Here is a 23,631-nt window from a genome sequence, read left to right on the forward strand (position 1 = left end):
CCTGACCGAAGGTCAAACCATTTCACCATACAGTCTTGATGACCTTTGCCTGTTTCATGCTGCTGAAGTCTTTTTGACAGTGCTTTCCAAGCAGATGTTCCACGACGTAGCGGTATGTCGCCAGTGCCAAATAATTTACAACAAAAACAAAAAATGGCATCTCTCGGAACTGAGTACCTTAACCATGAACGTCTTATTTTCTCGCCATTTGCCATGGTTCGATAGAAATGAGTACTTGTGAACCTCCGTCTTTCCTCGTTAAATGGAAATTCATAACTTTCATTCTGCTGCGGTGGGCCACGTGCAACAATGTCACACACTTGCCTTTCCGATATTATAGATGGCCAATCTCCTGGATCATCAGTCAGTGGTTCAGATTCAGATACTTCTTTCCCGGCAGCAGCTGGAATATCTGTCACAGTTTGTTTGGTAGAACAACTGGCTTCACCTTCGACCTCACTTGAAGCACTTCTGGATAATTCTGGATACGATTCGTCGCTGCTAGCGCTGTCCGTTTCATGTGCCTGTACCTGTACGTTGGATTGCAGCGCAAAATACGTTGACGACTTTGGAATTTTCTCAAGTTCCTTCTCGGCTTCTTTTGCTGCCTTTCGTTTACTAGCTCCGCTCTTATACATTCTCTTAGACATCACAAAGCACGCTTCTGTGTTGGAAACGATAAAAAACTAAACTAAATTAATAACATTTATCCGCTGACCGCCATTATGAATGCAAATACACATTCTTTGAATGGGTCCAACTAAAATTCGAAACTGACCGACAGACAACTGATGTAGCCAATAGCATTATGATGTATCATAATGACTTCACGGTTTTGTCAGTAAAACCGACATGCATTGTGCAATAGCGTCAATAAATGTCACTTACCTAGTTATACCTTACATTTTTTTTTGCCACTTTTAGGGGCTCCCTTCCTTGCGGGGCCCCCTCAGGTCAGAGGGTACGCTTGCTACACCTCTGCAGCTAACTCAGGTTCTTCTTCGAGTGATTGCTCATATCCATTCCAGTTAGGTGTGCGCGCCGTGCGTGCACGTTCGTCGGAAACTTTTTACTCTAGCAACTCCAGTGGGCCGGCAGGTCGCCCCCTAGAGTGACGCCGCCATGGCGCCTGATATATACCCCTGCCGGCCCACCCGCTCCTCAGTTTCTTCTTACCGCCGTGTCGGTCGTTGGAACTGTGGAGCACGGCTTTGCTGTCTTCCACGTCCCTAGCTCTCCTTCGTTGTACTGTTTATAGTTGTAGTTAGTAGTTAAGTGTAGTTAGTTAAGTAGTAATATAGTAAATAGTTGTAAATAATAGTTGTAAATATTTGTTAGCCGGTTTGGGCCGTAGCCCTTCCCGGCACCGGGCCCATGCCTGGTTCGCCGGGCTTCAGGCAATGCGCGGCCTGTAAGAAGCCGATGCCGACCAGCAATCTCCACAATGCGTGCCTAAAGTGCCTGGGGGAATCGGACATCTCGGACAAGTGCCGCATTTGTAAGGCTTTTAAGCCTAGGACAAAGAAGGAGAGAGACCAGAGACTGAGGACTCTCCTTATGGAAGCGGCACTCGACCCGGCAGCTTCACAGACCGTCACCTCTACACCGGCACCGGACCGCACCGGCAGCGGAAAGACTCCCCGGCACCGACCTTCCCCGGCACCGGGTCCCGAAGCAAGGCCCTCGAAGTCTGCAACTCCATCCAGGCAGACTCGAGTGGAGTGCCCGGCACCTGCCTCTGCCGTGGCACTACCGACAGAGATCCCGTCGAGTCCGGTCCCGCCTAGCTCGCCCATAAGATCTGGGGTTGAGCTATTGGTCCCATCGACGCCGGAGACCTTCACCTTGGCATGGGACCTAATTGCCCTGACTGAGCCAACTCAGCCTCCACCCCCGGTACCTCCGGTGCGGGTTGTGTCCAGAGGCAAACCGATGATGAGAGCGCCGTCTCGGGACTCACGCTCGCTGTCAAGGTCCTGTCACCGTGGTCGCTCCAGATCCCAGCGCCGCTCGCAGTCCCGGCACCGCTCCCCTCGGCGGTACCGGTCGCATTCGCGGCACCAGTCGTCCTCCAGGCAGTCCCGGTCTGGTTCCAGTCACCGATACCGGCACCGGGACTCTAGGAGCCGTTTCCGCCGTCGATCAGCTCCCCGGTCGACCTCCCGGCACCGAGCTGGTGGCAGGTCCCGGTCCTGGTCGACCTCCCGGCACCGCGTCGGTGGCAGGTCCCGGTCCCGATCCCGGCACCGAGTCAGCAGCCGGTACCGGTCCCGATCCCGGCACCGAGTCCAAGACAGACCTCGGTCCCGATCCCGGCACCGGTATGACTCCCGGTACCGGTCCCCAGCACCGAGAACATCTTCGGCGCAGGGACAAGGAGATTCGTACCAGCCGCGGTCGGCCCCTCCATGGCCTTCCAGACAGCCGTCTGTGTCGTCGCAGGCGGACAGTGTTTATGCGCTGGGCACAGACAGGCACGCGGCCCTTTTTCAAGACCCTCCGCAACAGGACCAGGGACCGCAGCAGTGGGGGTTCTGGACACCCTGGGCGTATCATCAAGCCCAGGGCCCCCAACAGCCCCCTCCTAGGCCTGCGACGATGGAGCACAGGGCTCCGGAGGCGTCGCTGTCTCGCCCCCCCCCCCTCCCCGGACGGGGAGGACGGGTCAAAACAGCAAGACCCTGAGCTCCCTCCGGAGTCAGAGGCGAGGGCTGAGACAGACCCCCCGCTGGACACTCTCTTGCCAGGGGTCTCCTCATCGTCTTCTCCCGATGAGGCTGTGGCAGGCACCTCTTCCACTAGCCCTCCTCCACTAGATCTCAGGGCACATCAGGACCTCCTCAGGCGCGTAGCGCAGAACTTGAGCCTGCAAGCTGAGGAGGTCTCTGAGATCGAGGATCCCGTCGTCAGCATCCTCTCCTCTGATGCTCCCACCAGGGTCGCCTTGCCCTTTATTCGAATGATCCAGGCCAACGCCAATAAGATCTGGCAATCGCCGGCCTCCATCCCCCCTACTGCACGGGGCGTCGAGCGGAAGTACATGGCCCCCTCCAAGGGCTCTGAGTACCTCCATGTTCACCCGACACCGTGCTCCCTCGTGGTGCAGTCGGTGGATGAGAGGGAGCGTCATGGACAAGAAGCCCCAGCTCCCAAATCCAAGGAGGCCAGGTGTATGGACCTCCTCGGCCGCAAGGTCTATTCAGTGGGGGCCCTTCAGCTCAGGGTTTCCAACCAGCAAGCCCTTCTTAGCCGCTATGCCTTTAACTCTTGGGTGGCAGCGGATAAGTTTAAAGAGCTGTTGCCACAGGAGGTGCGTCAAGAATTTGCGGCAATTCTTGACAAGGGCAAGAAGGTTGCAAGAACCTCGTTGCAGGCCTCCTTGGACGCTGCGGACTCGGCTGCTCGCACCCTCACCTTGGGGGTGACAATGCGCCGCATCTCCTGGCTTCAGGTTTCTGGCCTTCCACTGGAGCTCCAGTACACCATCCAGGACCTCCCGTTCGAAGGCCAGGGCCTGTTCTCGGAGAAGTCAGACCCCAGACTAAAAAGTCTGAAGGACAATCGGGTCATTATGCGCTCCCTTGGGATGCACACTCCCGGGACACAACGCAGACCCTTCCGGACGCAACAACAGCAGCAGCGCCGGCCGTACCCCTAGTTCCACCAGCGGCAGGACCTCAATAGGCGCCGTGGCAGAAATGGCAGGCGCAGACAGTCGGGGAATCAAGGGGGGCAGAACCAAAGCTCGTCTAAAGCCCCACCTGGACCCAAACCTTCGTTTTGAAGGTGCACCTGAGGGCGTAGTACCAGTTTCCCCCACGGATCCTTCCCCCCAGTTTTCCAACCGCTTTTCGTTTTTCCTCCAGGCGTGGACCCAAATAACATCCGACCGCTGGGTCTTACACACGGTGCAGACGGGATACCGTCTGCAGTTTATGTCTTTTCCTCCCTCCTGCCCCCCACCCTCGTCCCTCTTCAGGGACCCCTCTCACGAGCAATTCCTCCGCCAGGAGGTGCAGACGCTCCTTGACAAAGGAGCCATAGAGGCGGTTCCGGAGAACGAGAAGGGCAAGGGGTTTTATTCCCGCTACTTTCTGATCCCCAAGGCCAAGGGAGGCCTCAGACCCATCCTCGACCTGCAGGAACTCAACAAATATCTGGTGAAGTTGAAGTTCCGCATGGTATCCCTGGGGACCATTATCCCATCTCTGGATCCTGGTATGCCACCCTCGACATGCAGGACGCTTATTTTCATATCGCCATATGGCCACACCACAGACGTTTCCTTCGGTTCGTGGTCGACCGCCATCACTACCAATTCGCAGTCCTCCCGTTTGGCCTCTCTATGGCCCCGAAGGTATTCACCAAATGCATGGTTGTCGTTGTCGCACATCTTCGATGCAGTCGCATTCACGTGTTCTCTTACCTCGACGATTGGCTAATTCGGGGCACGTCAGAGCTGCAGGTCCGCAGCCACGTCCGCAGGATCACTGGCCTGTTTACTACCTTGGGCCTCATGATCAACGTGGACAAGTCCACTCTGCTCCCCTCGCAGAGGGTAGAGTTCATTGGGGCCATCCTGGACTCCACCTTGGCCAGGGCCCTTCTACCGTTGCCCAGGTTCCAGTCGCTGTCGACCATCGTTCAGCACTTGCTGGCGGCACCCCTGACCTCTATAAGGACATGCCTAACCCTGTTAGGCCACATGGCGGCCTGCACGTTTGTGACAGGGTATGCACGGCTCCGCATGAGGCCCCTCCAATCTTGGCTCATCGCACAATACCAGCCGGCTAGACAGTCGCTAGACACACTTGTCACAATCCCCCAGGGGGTGTTGGATTCCCTCGGCTGGTGGCTAGACCAGTCCATCGTGTGTGCGGGGCTCCCATTTCACCCACCCCAGCCCTCGGTGTCCCTAACAACGGATGCCTCAGATCTCGGCTGGGGGGCCCACCTGGGAACCCTGAGGACACAGGGCCTGTGGTCCCCGCAGGAGGTGGGTCTACACATCAACATGCGGGAGTTGAGAGCGGTCCGCCTTGCTTGTCAAACTTTCTGTCACCAGCTTCGAGGTCGTTGTGTCGCGGTATTCACCGACAACACGACGACCATGTACTATATCAACAAGCAGGGCGGCACCAGATCCTCTCCCTTATGTCACGAGGCGATGCGACTCTGGGACTTTTGTATAGCCCACTCCATTCACCTCACGGCTTCCTTCCTCCCCGGAGTACGGAACACGCTGGCGGACCGCCTGAGCAGATCCTTCCTCTCGCACGAGTGGTCCCTCCGCCTGGACGTCGCCCTCTCGATCTTCCAGAGTTGGGGTTGTCCCCGTGTGGACCTCTTCGCGTCCAGGGGGAACAGGAAATGCCAGGCGTTCTGCTCCTTTCAGGGCCGGGAACCTGGGTCTATAGCGGACGCCTTCCTTATTCCGTGGATGACCCACTTGTTCTATGCGTTCCCTCCATTCCCACTGGTCCACAAGGTCCTTCTGAAGGTGCGCAGGGACAGGGCCCGTGTGATTATGGTAGCCCCAGCGTGGCCCAGGCAACATTGGTACCCCATGTTGCTGGACCTGGCTATAGCCAACCCAGTCCCCCTGCCCCCTCACCCGGACCTGATCACCCAGGACCACGGTACTCTCTGTCACCCAGACCTCCAGTCGCTGCAGCTAGCAGCGTGGCTCCTGCGTGGCTGACCAGATCCGAGTTACGCTGCTCTACCCCAGTACATGAGGTACTTTTGGGCAACAGGAAGCCTTCCACCAGAGCGACGTACTCGGCCAAGTGGAAGCGTTTCTCCTGTTGGTGCACAGAGAAGGGTTTCCTCCCTATGGAAGTTTCGGTCGCCAATATTTTGGACTATATTTGGTCCCTCAAGCAACAGGGCCTGGCGATATCGTCCCTTCGGGTTCACCTGGCGGCTATCTCCACCTTTCACCTGGGTGGGGATGGCCGCTCCGTTTTCTCTCACCCGACGGTGACTAGATTCCTTAAGGGGCTGGAACGTCTATACCCCAACGTCCGACCCCCTGCCCCTACCTGGGATCTTAACCTGGTTCTGACTCTGCTCATGGAGCCCCCCTTTGAGCCGTTAGCTACTTGCTCCCTGCTCTATCTTTCTTGGAAGACTGCCTTTCTAGTAGCCATTACCTCAGCTAGACGGGTGTCGGAACTCCAGGCGCTCACGGTAGATCCCCCGTATACGGTCTTCCATAAAGATAAGGTGCAGCTGAGACCGCACCCTGCCTTTCTCCCCAAGGTGGTCTCAGCCTTTCACGTCAACCAGGAGATCTTCCTCCCAGTTTTTTTCCCGAAGCCTCATTCCTCACGCAGGGAGCAACAACTCCACTCGCTTGATGTCCGTCAGGCTCTCGCGTTTTATGTGGAGAGGACCAAACCGTTCCGCAAATCCCCCCAGCTTTTCTTGGCAGTAGCGGACCGCGTTAAGGGGCTTCCCATTTCCTCGCAGATGTTATCCTCGTGGGTAACGTCCTGTATCAGGACCTGCTATGACTTAGCTCACGTTCCTACGGGCCGTGTGACTGCGCACTCTACCAGGGCGCAGGCGTCGTCATTGGCTTTCCTCGCCCGTGTGCCCATCCAGGAGATCTGTTGGGCGGCGACCTGGTCATCGGTCCACACCTTTGCTTCCCACTACGCCCTGGTCCAGCAGTCCAGAGAGGACGCGGCCTTCGGATCTGCAGTGCTCCATGCCGCGACTTCTCACTCCGTCCCCACCGCCTAGTATGGCTTGGGATTCACCTAACTGGAATGGATATGAGCAATCACTCGAAGAAGAAAAGACGGTTACTCACCTTTGTAACTGTTGTTCTTTGAGATGTGTTGCTCATATCCATTCCACACCCGCCCTCCTTCCCCACTGTCGGAGTAGCCGGCAAGAAGGAACTGAGGAGCGGGTGGGCCGGCAGGGGTATATATCAGGCGCCATGGCGGCACCACTCTAGGGGGCGACCTGCCAGCCCACTGGAGTTGCTAGGGTAAAAAGTTTCCGACGAACGTGCACGCGCGGCGCGCACACCTAACTGGAATGGATATGAGCAACATATCTCAAAGAACAACAGTTACAAAGGTGAGTAACCGTCTTTTCATGGGGCTCATGCTGATGGGCTACAAAATTGCAGCGTAGATGTTCAGGTTCGGGCTACATCCGGGGCTCTGAAACCTCATAGACTCATAGACTCTAGGACTGGAAGGGACCTCGAGAGGTTATCGAGTCCAGTCCCCTGCCCTCATGGCAGGACCAAATACTGTCTAGACCATCTCTAATAGATATTTATCTAACCTACTCTTAAATATCTCCATGAGGACAGTGGGTTTCAGAACCCAGGCACCAGTCTGATCTCAAATGTCATACTGCAAGTTTTAGTCCTGCAAGCCCAGGTAAATGGACATGGTCCCTGACACTCAGGGCTACAGACTTTTTTTTTGCAGTGTATATGTACCCTAACTGGCCCCATGCTATGCTAGCATGCTGGGGAACTTTTAGTTCATGCCAGCAGGTCTGTACAGGCTTGTTTGTGCACAACACATCGGTGCACTTTAGATTCATGCCCTTCTAGTGTCCGTGGCAGATTAGCCCCTGGGCCCATGGGGCCCATGCCCAGGCACCCTGGCCAATTAGGGGGTCTCCAGAAAAATGGGCTCCCCCACGCCCTGACTCCTCTGCCTGCCCGTCCACCAGATGCTCCTGTTGGGGCATGTGGGCTTTCCCCACTCTTCCCGCCTGCCTGGCACTCCATTCGGGGCACGGGGGCTTGCCCCACTCCACCCATCCACCTGGCACTCCTGCCAGTTCCACTCCCCAACAGGAGTGCTGGGAGGACGGGGGAAACCCTTGTACCCCAACCCTATTTCCCCTGCATGAGCACCAGGGAAGGGGAGGCACTTGGCCCAGGGCCCCAAACATCCATAATTCGACTCTGTCTAGTGTGCATTGCTATGCTGTGTAGACAGGCCCTTAGATTGCTACTAAACATTGTGCAGATTGTAAATGCTTGTCGATTGTAAGCATCTTTTTGTTCTATGTTTGTACGTTGCCTAGCACATTAAGGTCCTGGTCTGTGACTGAGGCTTCTAGATACTACCATGATACAAATAAATAACTGGCTCCTCAGTGCTGCTCCCCTTCTCCTGTGCACAGAACACATGTCATCACAGGACAGAATCTGACCCCTTATGGTTAAATAGCTTTGTATGTTTGCATATTAATCCTTTATTTGCAATTAAATGAACAACTAATCATTTTTAAGTTGAACATCTTACTAAAAATTGATTGTATTTTCAATTCTCACTACTCATCCATGCATCCTTTAAATCCTTTTGGTTTAAAGCCACTGAATCCATGTGATGTCTTTCCTTTTGTCTTGTTAACAGTTCACGTGAGCCCTAACAAGCTACTTCCAAGTAATCTTTAATCTTTATACAACAAAACAAAAGCTATACTGAGATTACTGAAAGAGAGAGAATTTCTGTAAGATCATTTTCCAAATAGTGCTGCTAGTATTTGTGGAGTTATGCAGCTTGTAACTTTTACTCTTCTGTTCCCCTTCAGGAAAACCATTTGCAGTGCTGTTCCCTGCTTGCGATTTTTCATACGGATATCAAAGAGCGATCTCTCATCAGGTTCTATAAATGAATCATCATTCAGGGCCTCTGTCTCCAGCCATCGCTCTTTTGCCTCCAGGAACAAGAGTAGTTGTGTTTCATCAGTTTCCACTGGAGAAGCAGTAAGTCTGTCTTATTTCCATGGAGGAAATTGGGTATAAAACTTGCCTGTCTGAAACAAGTCAGGTCCCCAGTTAATTCTCTATAAACGTATCCAAAGTCATACTTTGGCATCTGTTTCTGAAAGCCTTGGAAGGATAAAGTTTCTGTATGAGAGTAATCACTGTCTGTGGTTCAGGAATATTATTGTTTGATTTATTTATCCAACTTTTACCATGCATTCCAATATGGTTGTTTCGTAGAAGTGGAATCTTGGGCGTCGTAGCAGCTGGTGCTCTGCCTGGGGTATAGCTGTGACAGTGCAGAAGGATTTTATGTGGAAAAATCACACATATTAAATTCACATTAATTACAAAAATGTATTTTTTTAGTTAAATTATGAAAATTAATGCTCTCAGCCTTTTAACGCTTTATCTGTCAGGTAAAATTCAACAGAGCCCAGGCCTTTTAGGCTTCATATCCATAGGACCAGACAGAATAGTACTAAAAATAAAAAGTTCCCTTGGGGACTCTCATCCCCCAGACTCAGAGGGGTAGCCATGTTAGTCTGGATCTGTAAAAGCAGCAAGGAGTCCTGTGGCACCTTATAGACTAACAGACATATTGGAGTATGAGCTTTTGTGGGTGAATACCCACTTTGTTGGGTGCTTGTAGTGGAAATTTCCAGAGGCAGGTATATATATGCAAGAAAGAATCAGGCTGGAGATAAGGTTAGTTCAATCAGGGAGGATGAGGCCCTCTTCTAGCAGTGGAGGTGTGAACACCAAAGGAGGAGAAACTGCTTTTGTAGTTGGCTAGCCATTCACAGTCTTCGTTTAATCCTGAGCTGATGGTGTCAAATTTGCAGATGAACTGAAGCTCAGCAGTTTCTCTTTGAAGTCTGGTCCTGAATTTTTTTGCTGCAGAATGGCTATCTTTAAATCTGCTATTGTGTGTCCAGGAAGATTGAAGTGTTCTCCTACAGGTTTTTGTATATTGCCATTCCTAATATCTGATTTGTGTCCATTTATCCTTTTACGCAGGGACTGTCCAGTTTGGCCAATGTAGGGGGCCATAGCTGGCATATGATGGCATATATTACATTGGCGATGGTGTGGCTGACCTGGTTAGGTCCTGTGATGGTGTAGATATGTGGGCAGAGTTGGCATCAAGGTTTGTTGCATGGATTGGTTCCTGAGTTAGAGGTACTGTGGTGCGGTGTGCAGTTAATGGTGACAATATGCTTCAGGTTGGTGGGTTGTCTGTGGGCCATCATATGCCAGCAATGCCCCTCTGCTATTAAACAAAGACTGTGAATGGCTAGCCAACTACAAACCTTGTTATCTCCAGCCTGATTCTTGCTTGCATATATATACCTGCTTCTGGAAATTTCCACTACATGCATCCGACGAAGTGGGCATTTACCCACGAAAGCTCATGCTCCAATACATCTGTTAGTCTATAAGGTGCCACAGGACTCTTTGCTGCTATTCCCCAGACTGACTTCTTACCATTCCCCCCAACTTCTGAAAAGTCAGCCTTTTGTGCATTGACACTGTGACTATTAGGGCATTACTCAGCACATCAGTGATCTGCATAGAGCAGTGTTTCCCAAACTTGGGACGCTGCTTGTGTAGGGAAAGCCCCTGGCAGACCGAGATGGTTTATTTACCTGCCGCGTCCACAAGTTCGGCCGATCGTGGCTCCCAGTGGCCGTAGTTCGCTGCTCCAGGCCAATGGGAGCAACTGGAAGCAGCGTGAGCCGAGGGACATACTGGCCGCCACTTCCTGCAACAGATGCTAAGTTATTATATTTTAAAAGTTAAGTTACATAGCATCACCGACCTGCAGTGTTTCTCCTGTTGTTATTTTGCAGGCTAAGAGTTGTATTTGATAGTATTCTACACCAGTTTGTCTTTGACACCAAAGCTTTGCCTACGCTAGTATTTTGGGTGGAACCTCCCACCATTACAGGTAGCAGGTCATGGGGTGCCTGCTTTTGTAAACAGGGTATAGTCATTTTATCACTCTGTCATTTAGATCTGCTCTGAGCCAAACTAACTTAGGAGTGTGCGCTGGGAACATTTCAGTCTTCTGAAAAATCAGGACAATAAAATAGTAAAAACCTGTCCCCTCCTTACATTAGCAGTCTGTCATATATAGCTGATTCCAATGGAGTTGCACCAGCTGTCTGAAAAACGCTAGCGCAGACATAGCTGCAGGAAACTACACACCTAAATCTATATACATTGAACTGAGAATATCTGTATCCTTTGTGATTCTTGTGTGTGGTCAAAAAATCTTCCTGCTTCAGAGCTAAGGAAATGAAAACTTTTAGCAGGCATACAAACATTTTATCATGTAAAAGCACTAGCTCAGGAGTCAGCAACCTTTCACTCTAATTTAAGGTTTCACGTGCCAGTAATACATTTTAACATTTTTAGAAGGTCTCTTTCTATAAGTCTATAATATATAACTGAACTATTGTTGTATGTAAAGTAAATAAGGTTTTCAAAATGCTTAAGAAGCTTAATTTAAAATTAAATAAAAATGCAGAGCCCCCTGGACTGGTGGCCAGGACCCAGGCAGTCTGAGTGCTGCTGAAAATCAGCTCGCATGCCACCTTTGGTACACGTGCATAGGTTGCCTACCCCTGCACTAGCTGGTGTGGGTCAGGGCTAGCTGAGAGAATGCCTCTCCCTGAATGCCTCATTGCAACAATTACAATTACTTCCAATGCTTTTAAGATTGCTGAATGGAACAGAATTTTCCAGGAGTAGTATTGTCTGCAGAACACCAGTCTCTTGGGAACTTGCTCCTTCATATGGCCCTGATCTTAAATTCTGTAAGTCTATGTGATCCAGAGTTTTTCAACCTTCAGGGCAAATTTTAAGACTTCCCTGTTCAACCAGGCATTTAACTGATTGTCACTATGTTAGGATGAAGGATCTTAACATGGTAGAAACATCGCAGCAATTGTTTATTGAACCATCTCTATGAATCACTCATTTTTGTATTTATTGTGCAGTGCTATAGATGCCATAGCAACAAAAGCTGTTTAAAAAAAAGTATAAGTAATTCTGTTATAATGTAAAGAAAATGTGGAAACTTTTGCCCATTGAGCTAATTTACACTCACAGGCCACGAAGTTTCTTACTATGGGGTTGATACATTAAGGTATTGCTCATGAGGATGGACGGTAATGTAATTGCCCTGGAGGTTCTATGGAAGCATTAAGATTATTCTCAGAAACCTAGGCTATTGTATAAAATATATGAAGCATTCTGACAGGAAAAGCAGGCACATTTTCTGCTGTAAGATACATATCCAGCAAAGTTACTGGAACTACTCACATGCTTAGAGTTAAGCACATACTTAAGTGCTTTGCTAGATCAAGGCCTAACTCACTAGTTGTACATAGTGCTTATGCAAGGGTGGCACTGGAAATATGTTGTTTCTGGAGATGATAAAATAAGAGTTTAATAGAAAAAGGAAGTCTTCTAACTCATTTATTTTCCCCTCTCCTACGTATCCTCCTGTTCCTTTCACCTTTCCATTTCCCTTGACTCTCATTTTCTCCTTTATTTCCCTCTCAACAAATTTTTTTTATGGATGAATAGATCAGTGGATGCTAAATGAAGTTCACTGTAGTCATTCTATCGCACCTTACATGTCCTGACCTGAGTGAGCCATTTCTTTTGTTCTGTTTGTCACCATTAATTTTCTGTAAACTCAGTTGAGTCATTTTGTTTTGCTTTGTTTTGTTTTGAAAGTATTCTCCTTTCTAGGCCTGGGATAATGTTCTCTAAAGGTGTCAGCCTTGGCCTAACCTTTGCGTATAGGTCTCAAACAAAACCGCTGCTGCTGTTGTAATGCAGTGCTCTGTTGATTTGACATTGCCAGAGGCAATTACTCTTTCAGTGACTGACAGGAAACATGGATTTAAAATGCCAGTTCAGTGCAGCTGTGTAGATGCCCTTTGAAATAAAAGCTTACCCCAGTGGCTTTTTCATATTGCATGGTAGCAGTTCATGGTGAAGTTTTGTAACACACTTGCTAATGCACAAGTTGGCAGCACCAAACAGGAATTGTAGCTGTTTCCACCAAACAAATTCTCTTGTTGGAGTGTGTGCCCGTTTCTAATGTAAATAAAATGGCATCTCTAGTTTTAATTATACAAGGAAGGAAAAATGAAAAGACTATTCGTAGCTGAGGGAACTGAGTAATCCAGTGATGTTCATGCATTAGTTTCACACCTTCATGGACCTCATGTCAAATCTTCACTTAAGTGCATGTGGAAAACAGTTTGATCTCCACCTTTTGTCCGAATCACAAAATCAAGATATAATTTGTCGTGATTCACAGTCTTTGCACAAGATAGGTCCAGAAATGGAATATCTGAATTGTAGCAAATCAGGATTGAGCTCCATCCCTAGTGAGGCACAAGAAAAATAAGTGAAGTAACTGCCCACATTCCAGACTGTTCTCTCTCTCTCTCTCTGCAACTGGACATCTAATTCTTAGGTGCCACAAGCATCACTATACTACAGAGATCAAAGGTGAGTAAAAAGTCTGGGTAAAAATGGATGCACTGTGTTTTACAAGCTTTGTGCTTCCAAAGAGATAAATGTGAGGAGAGCAGTAAGAGAGAAAATCAAGAGTATGCGGAATAATTCTTGTCTAACGGGGGATTCATCAGGGCTGGGTATATGGCCCATTTTAGAACACTCTCATTTTGTCTACATGCAAAAGCAGCCTGCTTACCAGCAGATGAAAAAGAAAATTTAAAAAGTTAGAAAGAATATAACCACTGGAAATAATTCTCACCTGGTGTTTAGGCTTGGAGTGACGTAGAACTTGAGCCAGTGGAGCCAGTTCATAAGAAACTGCAGCCTTCCAGAAGTAACTCTTTTTCATCATGTCCAAGACAGGAGGAGAAGGGGGAACTGCTTCTGAAGGCCCACAGCTGCAATGCAATAACTGAAGAAAAGGTAAAAGAAGGACTTAATTGCTTCTTGTTTTTATTGTATAATTTTTCTTTGGCAAGTGTTCTCCGGTTTACCCATTCAACCTTGATGCTCAGGTGGATACATCTTGAAGACCTCACCTGTATTTGTGGTTTTGAAGGTTTCTCCCACCCCACCATTACAGGCCCTATGAATGCTTTAACTCTTTTCCCAGCTGCTTTGCCTTTGCTGGAAAAGCAACCTACCGTTCCAAAGCCAGATCAAATGCTGACTTGTAGCACAATTAGCGGAGATGAATTGAAGAACCTGACTGCTTCATCTCAGCATGGTTGATCTCATCCCACTCCCAAATCTAAGGAATTCACTTCCATGTTGTGGCAGACTCCATTTGCTACAAAATAAGGGTTTCAGGTCAGATTCAGAAGTAGTGAAGCCACTCTTTTTTGCACCCTCATTTTAGTATACATTAAACAATGTTTTATCTTTGTTGAGGGGGAAGAGGAGAGAGAAACTCCCATTTCTCCCTGAGAGTGGGGAAGTCTGGCAGCTTACCCCCCTTCTCTCACTGAAACTGGAGATGGTGAGTACTGAACGCATCTCTTGTGGATGCAACAAAACTACAAACCAAACTGCTGCAGTTTGGTGTCATTTGCTCAGAAGTGTCACTTTTCTAGAGGTGGAACTTCGGAAGATGACCTCAGATCACCCCTGAATCAGCTTTTGCCAATACTTCAGTATCACTGGACTTCCAGATATAGTATTGCTGTGAATCACATGGGAAAATATGCCAGTGCCACACCTTCAGTAGACAAAGGCGTAAGACTTTCAATACCCAACCTACTAATAGGTTGGCTAGTACTCCCAGGTCTGTAGGTATCCAGCTCCTATGATATGTCTAACTGAACTAACAATACACCATAAGAAGGTAACCTGATTCAGTCACCTTTCTTTCCTTTTGGATCTCCGGTTCTTTTTCTAGAGACAGCATAGTTTAAGCAAACTGATCTCCTTATTCCTGAATGCATCTAGCAGCAAAGAATCCTGTAGCACCTTATAGACTAACAGACGTTTTGGAGCATGATCTTTCGTGGGTGAATACCCACTTCATCAGATGCATGTAGTGGAAATTTCCAGGGGCAGGTATATATATGCAGACAAGCTAGAGATAATGAGGTAGTTCAACTACCTGCATATATATACCTGCCCCTGGAAATTTCCACTACATGCATCTGAAGAAGTGGGTATTCACCCATGAAAGCTCATGCTCCAAAACGTCTGTTAGTCTATAAGGTGCCACAGGATTCTTTGCTGCTTTTACAGATCCAGATTAACACGGCTACCCTCTGATACCTGACTGAATGCATCTGCTCACTCTTCCTCCAGGTGTCTCTTTCATATTGTTTCGTCCACAAGGCTGGAAAACCTTAGTCCTCCCCTTTATAAAGTGTTGACAAAGCAGGCAGTAGAAAATAATTTTTGGAAAAAAAAATAAAACAGCATAAGAATGATTGATTGCATCACTGACAAGTTGTACGGCATTGTCAGCTCGTGCTTTTGGATCCCATCTCTGCACTTCATCTGTGTGCTATCTGTTTAGGTTGCATGTTCTCTGAGGTCTGGACCTCCACTCTCATCCATGAAAGCATGCACCACACCGTTGCTGCTATATAAATAATGGGCCTGAACCTCATTTACATTTGTGGCCCATGTATGCTGCTCAAGCAATGTAAAACAGACTTAAAGTGAGTGTAAATGCAATTTGTTTCTACTTTAAGGCCCTTTTACACTGATAGGATAATGTAAAGGGACCTTAATGTAAATGGGAATCTGGCCCAATAAAACATTGCTGCTGGCTGCAGAGTAACATTACCGCTTTATGGAATCTTGGGCAAGATAAAATAATTTGGTGTGGTGTGATACCTTCTTCTGTTGACAGAATAATCCTTTCATTCCAGGTGGTGCCACTGCAAAAGTCACATCAATCAGTTTCATCACTTTAAACACCCCCCAAAAGACAATGATGGTAGAGATCAAGTGCCACCACTTAAGCCAGCGTTCTGTAGCTTGGTTAGCCAGTATGGACAATGAGTAGGTCTGCTCCTCAGGTGTCAGTGAAGTACCTATTGGGAGCAAGAGATTTGGTGCCAAATCCCACCTCTCTCATGCACCCTGGGCCACACCCTCACCTGGTATGAACTGGCATATTTCTACTTAAATCAATGGAGCTACTTTGATATACAACAGCTGAGGATTTGGCCCTTTGTGCCCAGACCTCCAGTTTGTTCCTGTCTCTTGCTGAGGAAGGCAGCTAGTGTTTTATGTGGAGGTGCTATATTTGGCTTTGGAAGCTATGGAAACAGTAGAAGCTCATACTCTCTGTATAGAAGAAAGTGGGGAAAGGGCCCTGAGTGTGAAGTGTCCATCTAACCCTCAGTCACAGGCTGAGTGAGTGAAATGTCCAGTTCCTGCTGGCAGGAATGGACCCAAACTGGGTGACCTCACCTTGCTTCAGAGCTCCCTTGCTAAATCCATGTCTGGACATAACGCCTCCGATACAGGAGGGCCAGAGAGCAGTGGAAGAGTGGTCGAGGGGAAGTATATAAGCCCTGGGCTAATTAAGGTGTGGTTCCCTGAAGACTAGGGAGGGTTGCTACAGGTTAATTGTAGCACCTGTAGTCAATTAAGGCCCTGTTAGCAACCTAATAAAACCCCCTGCTTCAGGCAGTCAGGGGAGGAGGAGGAAGGAGGGAAGACTGGAGCTTGGAGGTGTGCTGTGAGACTTGGAAGATCAGAAAACCAGAGTAAGGGAGACCCAGCCCCAGCAGTCAAAGGACTGAAGGTACCCCACCCAATGGGGAAAAGGGTAAGGACCCGCAGGTGTTGAGAGGGGCCGGGACTCAGAGTGAGGAGCAAACCCAGACCCCTCCCATACCCCCCCTTTACCACCTTCCCGGGCCACTAGTGGGGCCCTCAGTGCCCCAAGAGCAGGGGCAAGAGGTGGGATCTTAGCCCCCACCAAGAAAAGCGCAGGACCTACCATACTACATTGCCCATCTTGTCACGCACCCAAGACAGTGGAGAGAAAGAAGAGTTAGGGGATTCCCTCCAGACACCCCAACTCCAAATTCAATCTCTTCTCTTTTTTTTTTCTGAGAGAGAAGTGGAGGGGAGGAAATCTGAGGTTTTCTTCATAGACATTTTGACCCATAGTAATTCATTATTTTAATGGCTGTAACTTGGCCACACTGTTCTCCGCAAGAAGAATCACAGAGGCTATGCTGATTTTTGTCCTCGAAGGATGGCTGTCAGATAGTTTTGATAAGTAGCCCTCGATTGGGTTCCTGCACTCTACTGATCTCAGGACTATTCACTGGCAAGTGGTTTATAATGCTACAGATAGGCACTTTCACAATATTCATGTTGAGTGTCCTAGGTGCAGGGTGTGAAGCTCTTCTTTGTGCTGCTTTCATGCACAAGCATATCTCAGTAGCTTCCAGCACGTATCCTCTTGTCAAGATCAACGGGAGCACTTCATCATCAGGTCTTCTGGTTGCCCTAAAAACACAAAGTTGACCTTTTAGGGATTTACTTTAGACTTCTAGACAGCATGACCAGATTGTCTACAACAGATTTTGGTTGTAACACTTTAAACCTACTATTGATCTTGCTGTGAGTTGGAGTCAGGTCAAGGATCATTTAGTCCATGTGTTTATCAATATAGTAAAGTTTGTGAGGCAGAGAATAATCTCACTTTTCTTCTGCTCCACATTTTAAAAAAATAAACAAACAACTGCTCATCCTGTCAAGATTGGGAACTTATTGTATCCTATGATATCTTCTTCGTAAGTTGATTCAGATGAGGATTGCTTAATGCAAAATTACTGGTGGGCTGCTGACATATACCCAAGGCCAGAGTGTGGCAGCTAATTACCACCCCAGGGGCAATGGCTCCCAGAGCTCGCAGCATGTTGGGAGAGTGTGCTTTCTGTGTTAGCACCTAGGAGTGATGAGACTAATGGCCTATGACAATGGACTACAATGACATGATTACACATCAAATCTAGAATGACACTAAAACATGTGAAAGACGGGGGGGTGAGGTGGTAACTTCTGTCGGACTGACTTCTGTTGGTGATAGAGACAAGCTTTCTAGCCACACAGAGCTTTTCCTCAGGAACGTGATGCGTCATGTGACAGTGACTAGGCAATGTTGGTAGTGTGAAATGAGACTCTAATCAGACAGTTACGATGATCTCACAGGGCAGTCCCCATACCTGCTTTGCACACCTACACTCCCGAAAGATAGCCATATCTACTGTACCTGTGTATCTGTAGATGAAAAGGCAAATATTGTTAGCTGAGATACAATGGGGATGGGCACTACAGAAATCCCTGTGGCAGAGAAACAATAATGTATACTGGGTGTAGAAGACCTATAGGCATACTGAAGGTCCATATTTTAACACTAGTCTAATAATTAGAGATATACCTATCTCCTAGAACTGGAAGGGACCTCGAAAGGTCATTGAGTCCAGCCCCCTGCCTTCACTAGCAGGACCAAGTACTGATTTTTGCCCCAGATTCCTAAGTGGCTCCCTGAAGGATTAAACTCACAAACCCTGGATTTAGTAGGCCAATGCTCAAACCACTGAGCTATCCCTCCCGAAAGTCCAAATGGTACTTTTTTTTAGCAATTCCCCCTAGTCTTGGAAAGCCATGAGCCTTCAAAGACAAGGACTGACACAGTACTATCGTTCAGCAAGGTAGCTTGCTGGCTCTAATGTCTTTGTTGTCACCCCATTAAACTGTTCTTCTGTTCTCCCTGCTCTTTACATTCTTGTGAGTCTGCAGGGGGTTGAAATTAACAAGAATTCTGCTCTCCTAGCACTTTAAAGAGCAGGATTGCTGTTATTTATAACAAGCAGCCTGCTCACAGGAGCAAGCCAGGCCCACCAAGCTGGAAGATGGTGCCATGTGTGCACACAACCATATTCACTACAAACACAGATCTCTGATGTGGGGTGAATGTCTTATGCAGCTGGGGAGCTGCAGTTTTAATTCTCTAGCTGGCCCTGTTTGGAGGACTGGACTTTTCTTCTGTGTCAGGGATCCTGAAAATGTTCATTTAGGGAATGTCATACTCTGGTTTTGTCCACTTTGAGTGCATCCCTTTAAAATGACCATGACTGTAGCTGCAGAAATCATTGTAATTAAATTAAAATTATTAATTCCTGGCTATGGAATTGGAATATATTGTTATGTTATAGCATAAGCTATAGGCATCCAATGTGATACCCAAAGAGAGGGAGAGATGGACAATAGCATCAAACCTGTCCTATCCCATTCCCACAAATGCAAAATCTTTTGCTCAAAGGTGAGCTATCTTACAATCAGACTGTCATGATCTAAAAGCATAAGCATCAACAGTTTGAGATCAAGAACCTAGTTCATCAGCTCCAAGGCTTTAACAGATTCAGGAAACCTCTTTGTACAGAGTACAGCCACTAGAAAGAGATAAAGATGTACTTGGCCATCATGTTGCAGTGTACTAATGGTATGAGCTTAAGTACTATGTTTTATCAGTGTTAGAGAAATACTTCCGATAGAAGAAGAAAGACAGTTGATGTATTTTGAGAAGAGGAGACCTAAGAAGACACTCAAGGCTAATAATATGTAGATCTGTATATTACCATAAATTTACGTGATGCTTTATAAAACAAAGAGCAAGACTTGTTCTCTGCCCTGAGCTATATCAGTTTTCGCAGAAATATCCAAAGGAGTGAAGTATTCATTATATTTTTCTTTTTAATGTTGCTTCTCCTTGCCAGAGAGGGGTTTCTATTTTTCTTTAACCACTTCCTTTCTATCTCTCACTAAGTATTTTTATAATCATCATTTCAGTTATTGTAGGAAAGCCAATATTAATATTTCACGCCTTCCATGTTCAGAATGTTGTGAAAACATTTACTAACTAATCTTCACAGCATTCCTGTGAAGGATTGCTATAATTTTGGACATGGGAAAACTGAGGGAGAGGGGTTATGCAACATGTCTAAGGTCACTGAGGGAGTCATTGTCAGAGCCAGGTTTAGAACTCAGGAGTTTCTAGCTCCTAATTATGAGGAGGGAAAAAGGAAATAAAATAGGTTTTCAAAAGGAGACACTGTCTTTTTCTCTCCCTCCTGTTTCTTCAGATGAGCTAATTAAAGAATTTACATGTTCTCCCAAAAGAACACAGACCTGTTTACTTATACTTAAAAAATATTAGTCTGATTACAAAAACTTCCTTTATTATTATTTACATTTTTTTAAAGCATTAGTGTTTGTGGTGGTTGATTTTTATACTCCTGATGATGATTGGATTGATCTTTTGAGAGTCCTAGGTAAACTAAAATGGTGGTCATGAAATTATAGATCAATCAGAGTGAATAGAAAGTGAAGAGCTTCTGAAGCCAAAGAAGTGGAATTATTTTTCTTCTTTTTTGTTAACTATGGTACTATCTATATTTCTTATGGTTACAGCGCCACCTTCTGGGCAAACAAGATACATAGGAAACATCTCAGGACACAACTATTGAAATTGTTAGTGTGGTTGTGGCAGGGAAAATGGAATTTTAAGAAAATAAAGATATGAAGAATCAAACTGTTCTATATTAATATTTAATCTGAGATGATACTTTGTTCATTATACAGAAAAAAGGTTCCAGGATGTGACAGATTTCATGTGTTAAAATGTTTGAGAAATAACATTTTAAACATGTATGAAGCATCTGATGCAGGATTGGAACTTTCTTAAGGGTGGGGGCAGAGGCTATTCTAAAACCCTGAGGGTATGTCTACACTGCAATAAAAATCCTGCAGCACCAAGTCCCAGAGCCTGTGTCAGCTGACTGAGGCTGCAGATCTAAAAATAGCTGTGTGTGCATTTAGGCTCAGGCTCTGAAATCCTCCCCACCCACAGGGTCTCAGAGCCTAGGATCCAGCCTGAGTCTGAACATCTACACTGCAATTTTTTAGCCCCGCACTTCAAGCCACGTGCTCCAAACTCAATTGACTTGGGCCTGCTGAGCCTGTGCACCTGTTCTTTTATTGCAGTGTAGATGTATCCTCAGATACTACTACAGTGATAAGAGCGGTATTAGACTCTGTGTAGAACAGAATGAATAGAAAGTGTTGTGAAATAAACTCAGTTTTATTCTGAAAAGTGAGCACATGGAAGTTTCTACTTTGATCCCCAAAGAGTTATGATGCAGCAGCATAATGCTGCGTCACTACTGGGATGCCTGAAAAAAATTCTCCTTTTATAAATAATTTTTTTCTTGGAAGATTTTTTTTTAAAAAAAAACCCAGGAAGTCAGTCAGGTCCTTAGATGATGTAAATTGTCATAACTCCAGTGGAGTTGTACTGATTTGGAGCAGCTGAAGATTTAGCCCAGTAATCATAAAAACTTATGGCAGAATGGGTACAATACAGTTCCAAATTAGTAATGGATAAATAATGTGTTTCAGAATGTGCTTCTCCATTGATCATAGCATAAAATGGGTTAATGTCCATTACCTACACATTTTTGAAAACGTTTAACCAAATACGCATTTCTTTACATCATTTAGTATTTTGTTGTATATGTTGTGCATTTCTAAAAGTGACAGTTTGGTAAATTTTAATACATAGATCACATGATACTGATTTTATTTTGGGGCAGTGGCTCAAATATTAATGGGGAAACAGCTCAAGAGAACTAACACCTAAAATGTTAATAGACTGGTATAAGAGATTTCAAACACTTGTTTCAGTGTGGTGAGATAACGTACAATTGTTATATGTCAAATGATGGTTCTAAAGATTTAATGTTGTTTTTACCCTAGGTTTTGCTCTCCTCCAGCTACTTGCAGAAGCTGCTTGGGAGGTCGGTCCTACAGAATTCCCCTAAAGCACTTGTGACCAGTTCCTTAAAAGCAGCTTCTCTTCCCATTGGCTTGAACAGCATCAGCAAAGGAAGAGGCTCAGATACCTCACAAAGGGAAACTCAAATAAACAGAGGCCTGGACCCTATCATTAGTACTGTAGTCCCACGTATCATTGTCATTCCTACTTCCGAGACCAACCTTGTTGAAGGACAAGAAGAACATGAAAATGGAGAGGAAGAAGAGACTGATTTATTCCACTTTCATGGCAAGAATAATTTATTGGACATAGATGGGCTTGGCTCTTCCACAGATTTCCTTGAAGCATTTGAGAAGTTTCTGTCATAAGTGTAAAAAAGAAAACTTTCTGGTCATTGTTTTCTTGGCTGCTTCTCCACATTATTATACCAAATAACTAAAGTCTTCTAGATTAAATCTTCAGACTTTTTGTATATTTGTATTATAGTCACTAGGCAGTCTTTGAATCCATCTTTGTTCAGACCTCTTCAGACACTGAAACAGCCTTTTAGATGGTGCTGCTAAAATGAGCAGTGGAATATCTGGCAGCAAACTAGAATGGCGTATTTCAAGTCAACCTGCTGCTTCATGGTTTTTAATATAGATGGGCGGATGCCAGCAAAGAACTATCTAGCACCCAATGAATACTTCTCCTCCTACCTGGGTGCCCAGGATGCAATTTCATGATTCAACATCATTCCAAGTACTATTATCTCTAGAAGGCAATAGTTCCTGGAATTTCACCACAGGATAAGCTATGTAGTGACTGCATACACCAAAATTTGTTGACGGTATGGACTTCAGAAGTAGTACTGCCCAAAATTATGGCAAACAGTATAGCAGCACCCACTGAGTTGATTAGTAATGTGGACACCTTGTACTAGTCTCTCTTGCAAGTCTCCATGCAACCTCACAATCAGAAGCACCTATGTCTTTTTGTCAGGTCTTTTTTTTTTCTAGTAGAAAGTTTTCTGTACTAGCTAGATGAATGGATCATTCAATACAAAAGTGATTATTTGTTTAGAAGATAATAAGGGTAAGAAAGAGAGGCTTGGATTTCAGCTGAATGTTAGGACAGCCACCATGCCCATTCAACAGATTACTGACAGGATTAGAGGAGTTATACTGCCCCAAAAACAAATTTTAAAGACATTTTAGAGTATCTTGGGGTGCACGGTATTGTTTAAGCATGTGTGAATTGTAATGACTCCTGTTCAAAGAGTGGATTCTCACAATTGGCTTAAAGACTCATTGATGAAAATAAAACACCAACTGCTATAGTTCAGTTTTCTTGTTGGTGGGACGCAAAGGGAGGGGGCAGGTATTCAGAGCTTTTTTCCCCTCTCAGCTGCCCATGAGAAAAAGAACAGGGATGCATAAACTTTACTGTGAGGGACCAACCTTCCAAAGTACCTCAGAGGGACTTCCTACCCAAACCTGAAAAAGAGCTCTGTGTAGCTTGGGAGCTTGTCTCTCTCACCAACAGAAGTTGGTCCAATAAAAGATATTACCTCACTCACCTTGTCTTCCTATCCCAACTGTCATTTCTCAGCTGTCCCTGTGGGGATTGAGTATAGTAGCATAGGGCTCTACCACTGTAAATGTGGGATTTACTGCAGGATGCCAGTTCACATATTTACTTGTGGATAATGGTCTTTTGTTTCTTTCATCTTTGATTCATATTAGTTCCTTGTGTTCAAAATCCCTTCCTAGCTTAGCATTTTGTTCCTTGTGGTTTTGTGTCTTTCCCCATTTTTCCTTTTTTAAACATATCCTCCAACTCTTTCTCATTCCCTCTGTCACATCCACAGGTGGGACACACAATGAACTAAATTCTGCTCTCTGTTATGTGGGTTTAATTCCACTGAAGAAAATAGTTACTGGTGTAACAGAACATAATTTGTTTAACAAACTTCAGGTCAAGCAAGCAGCTGACCTGCAGAATTTGTTTTCATAGTCTTCATAAGAATGTCCTGTTTTATTCCAGTGACTGTGTTGTATATTATACTGAG

At 46.3% G+C, this 23,631-nt stretch overlaps 1 protein-coding gene across 1 annotated transcript in view; it reads left to right on the forward strand.

Annotated features, from left to right (window-relative positions):
- LOC127047363 (melanopsin-like) overlaps window positions 1–22,926 on the forward strand; it is a 56,444-nt gene extending 33,518 nt beyond the window's left edge. Inside the window, exons 8-10 of the mRNA XM_050945482.1 lie at window positions 8,578–8,752; window positions 13,568–13,720; window positions 21,563–22,926. Of these exons, the coding sequence (XP_050801439.1) occupies window positions 8,578–8,752; window positions 13,568–13,720; window positions 21,563–21,949 (715 nt within the window). The 3' untranslated portion in view covers window positions 21,950–22,926. The remainder of the gene's footprint in view (window positions 1–8,577; window positions 8,753–13,567; window positions 13,721–21,562) is intronic.
- Window positions 22,927–23,631: the final 705 nt, after the last annotated feature.

Source organism: Gopherus flavomarginatus, chromosome 3 (genome assembly GCF_025201925.1).
Source record: "Gopherus flavomarginatus isolate rGopFla2 chromosome 3, rGopFla2.mat.asm, whole genome shotgun sequence".
Classification (NCBI taxonomy): domain Eukaryota; kingdom Metazoa; phylum Chordata; order Testudines; family Testudinidae; genus Gopherus; species Gopherus flavomarginatus.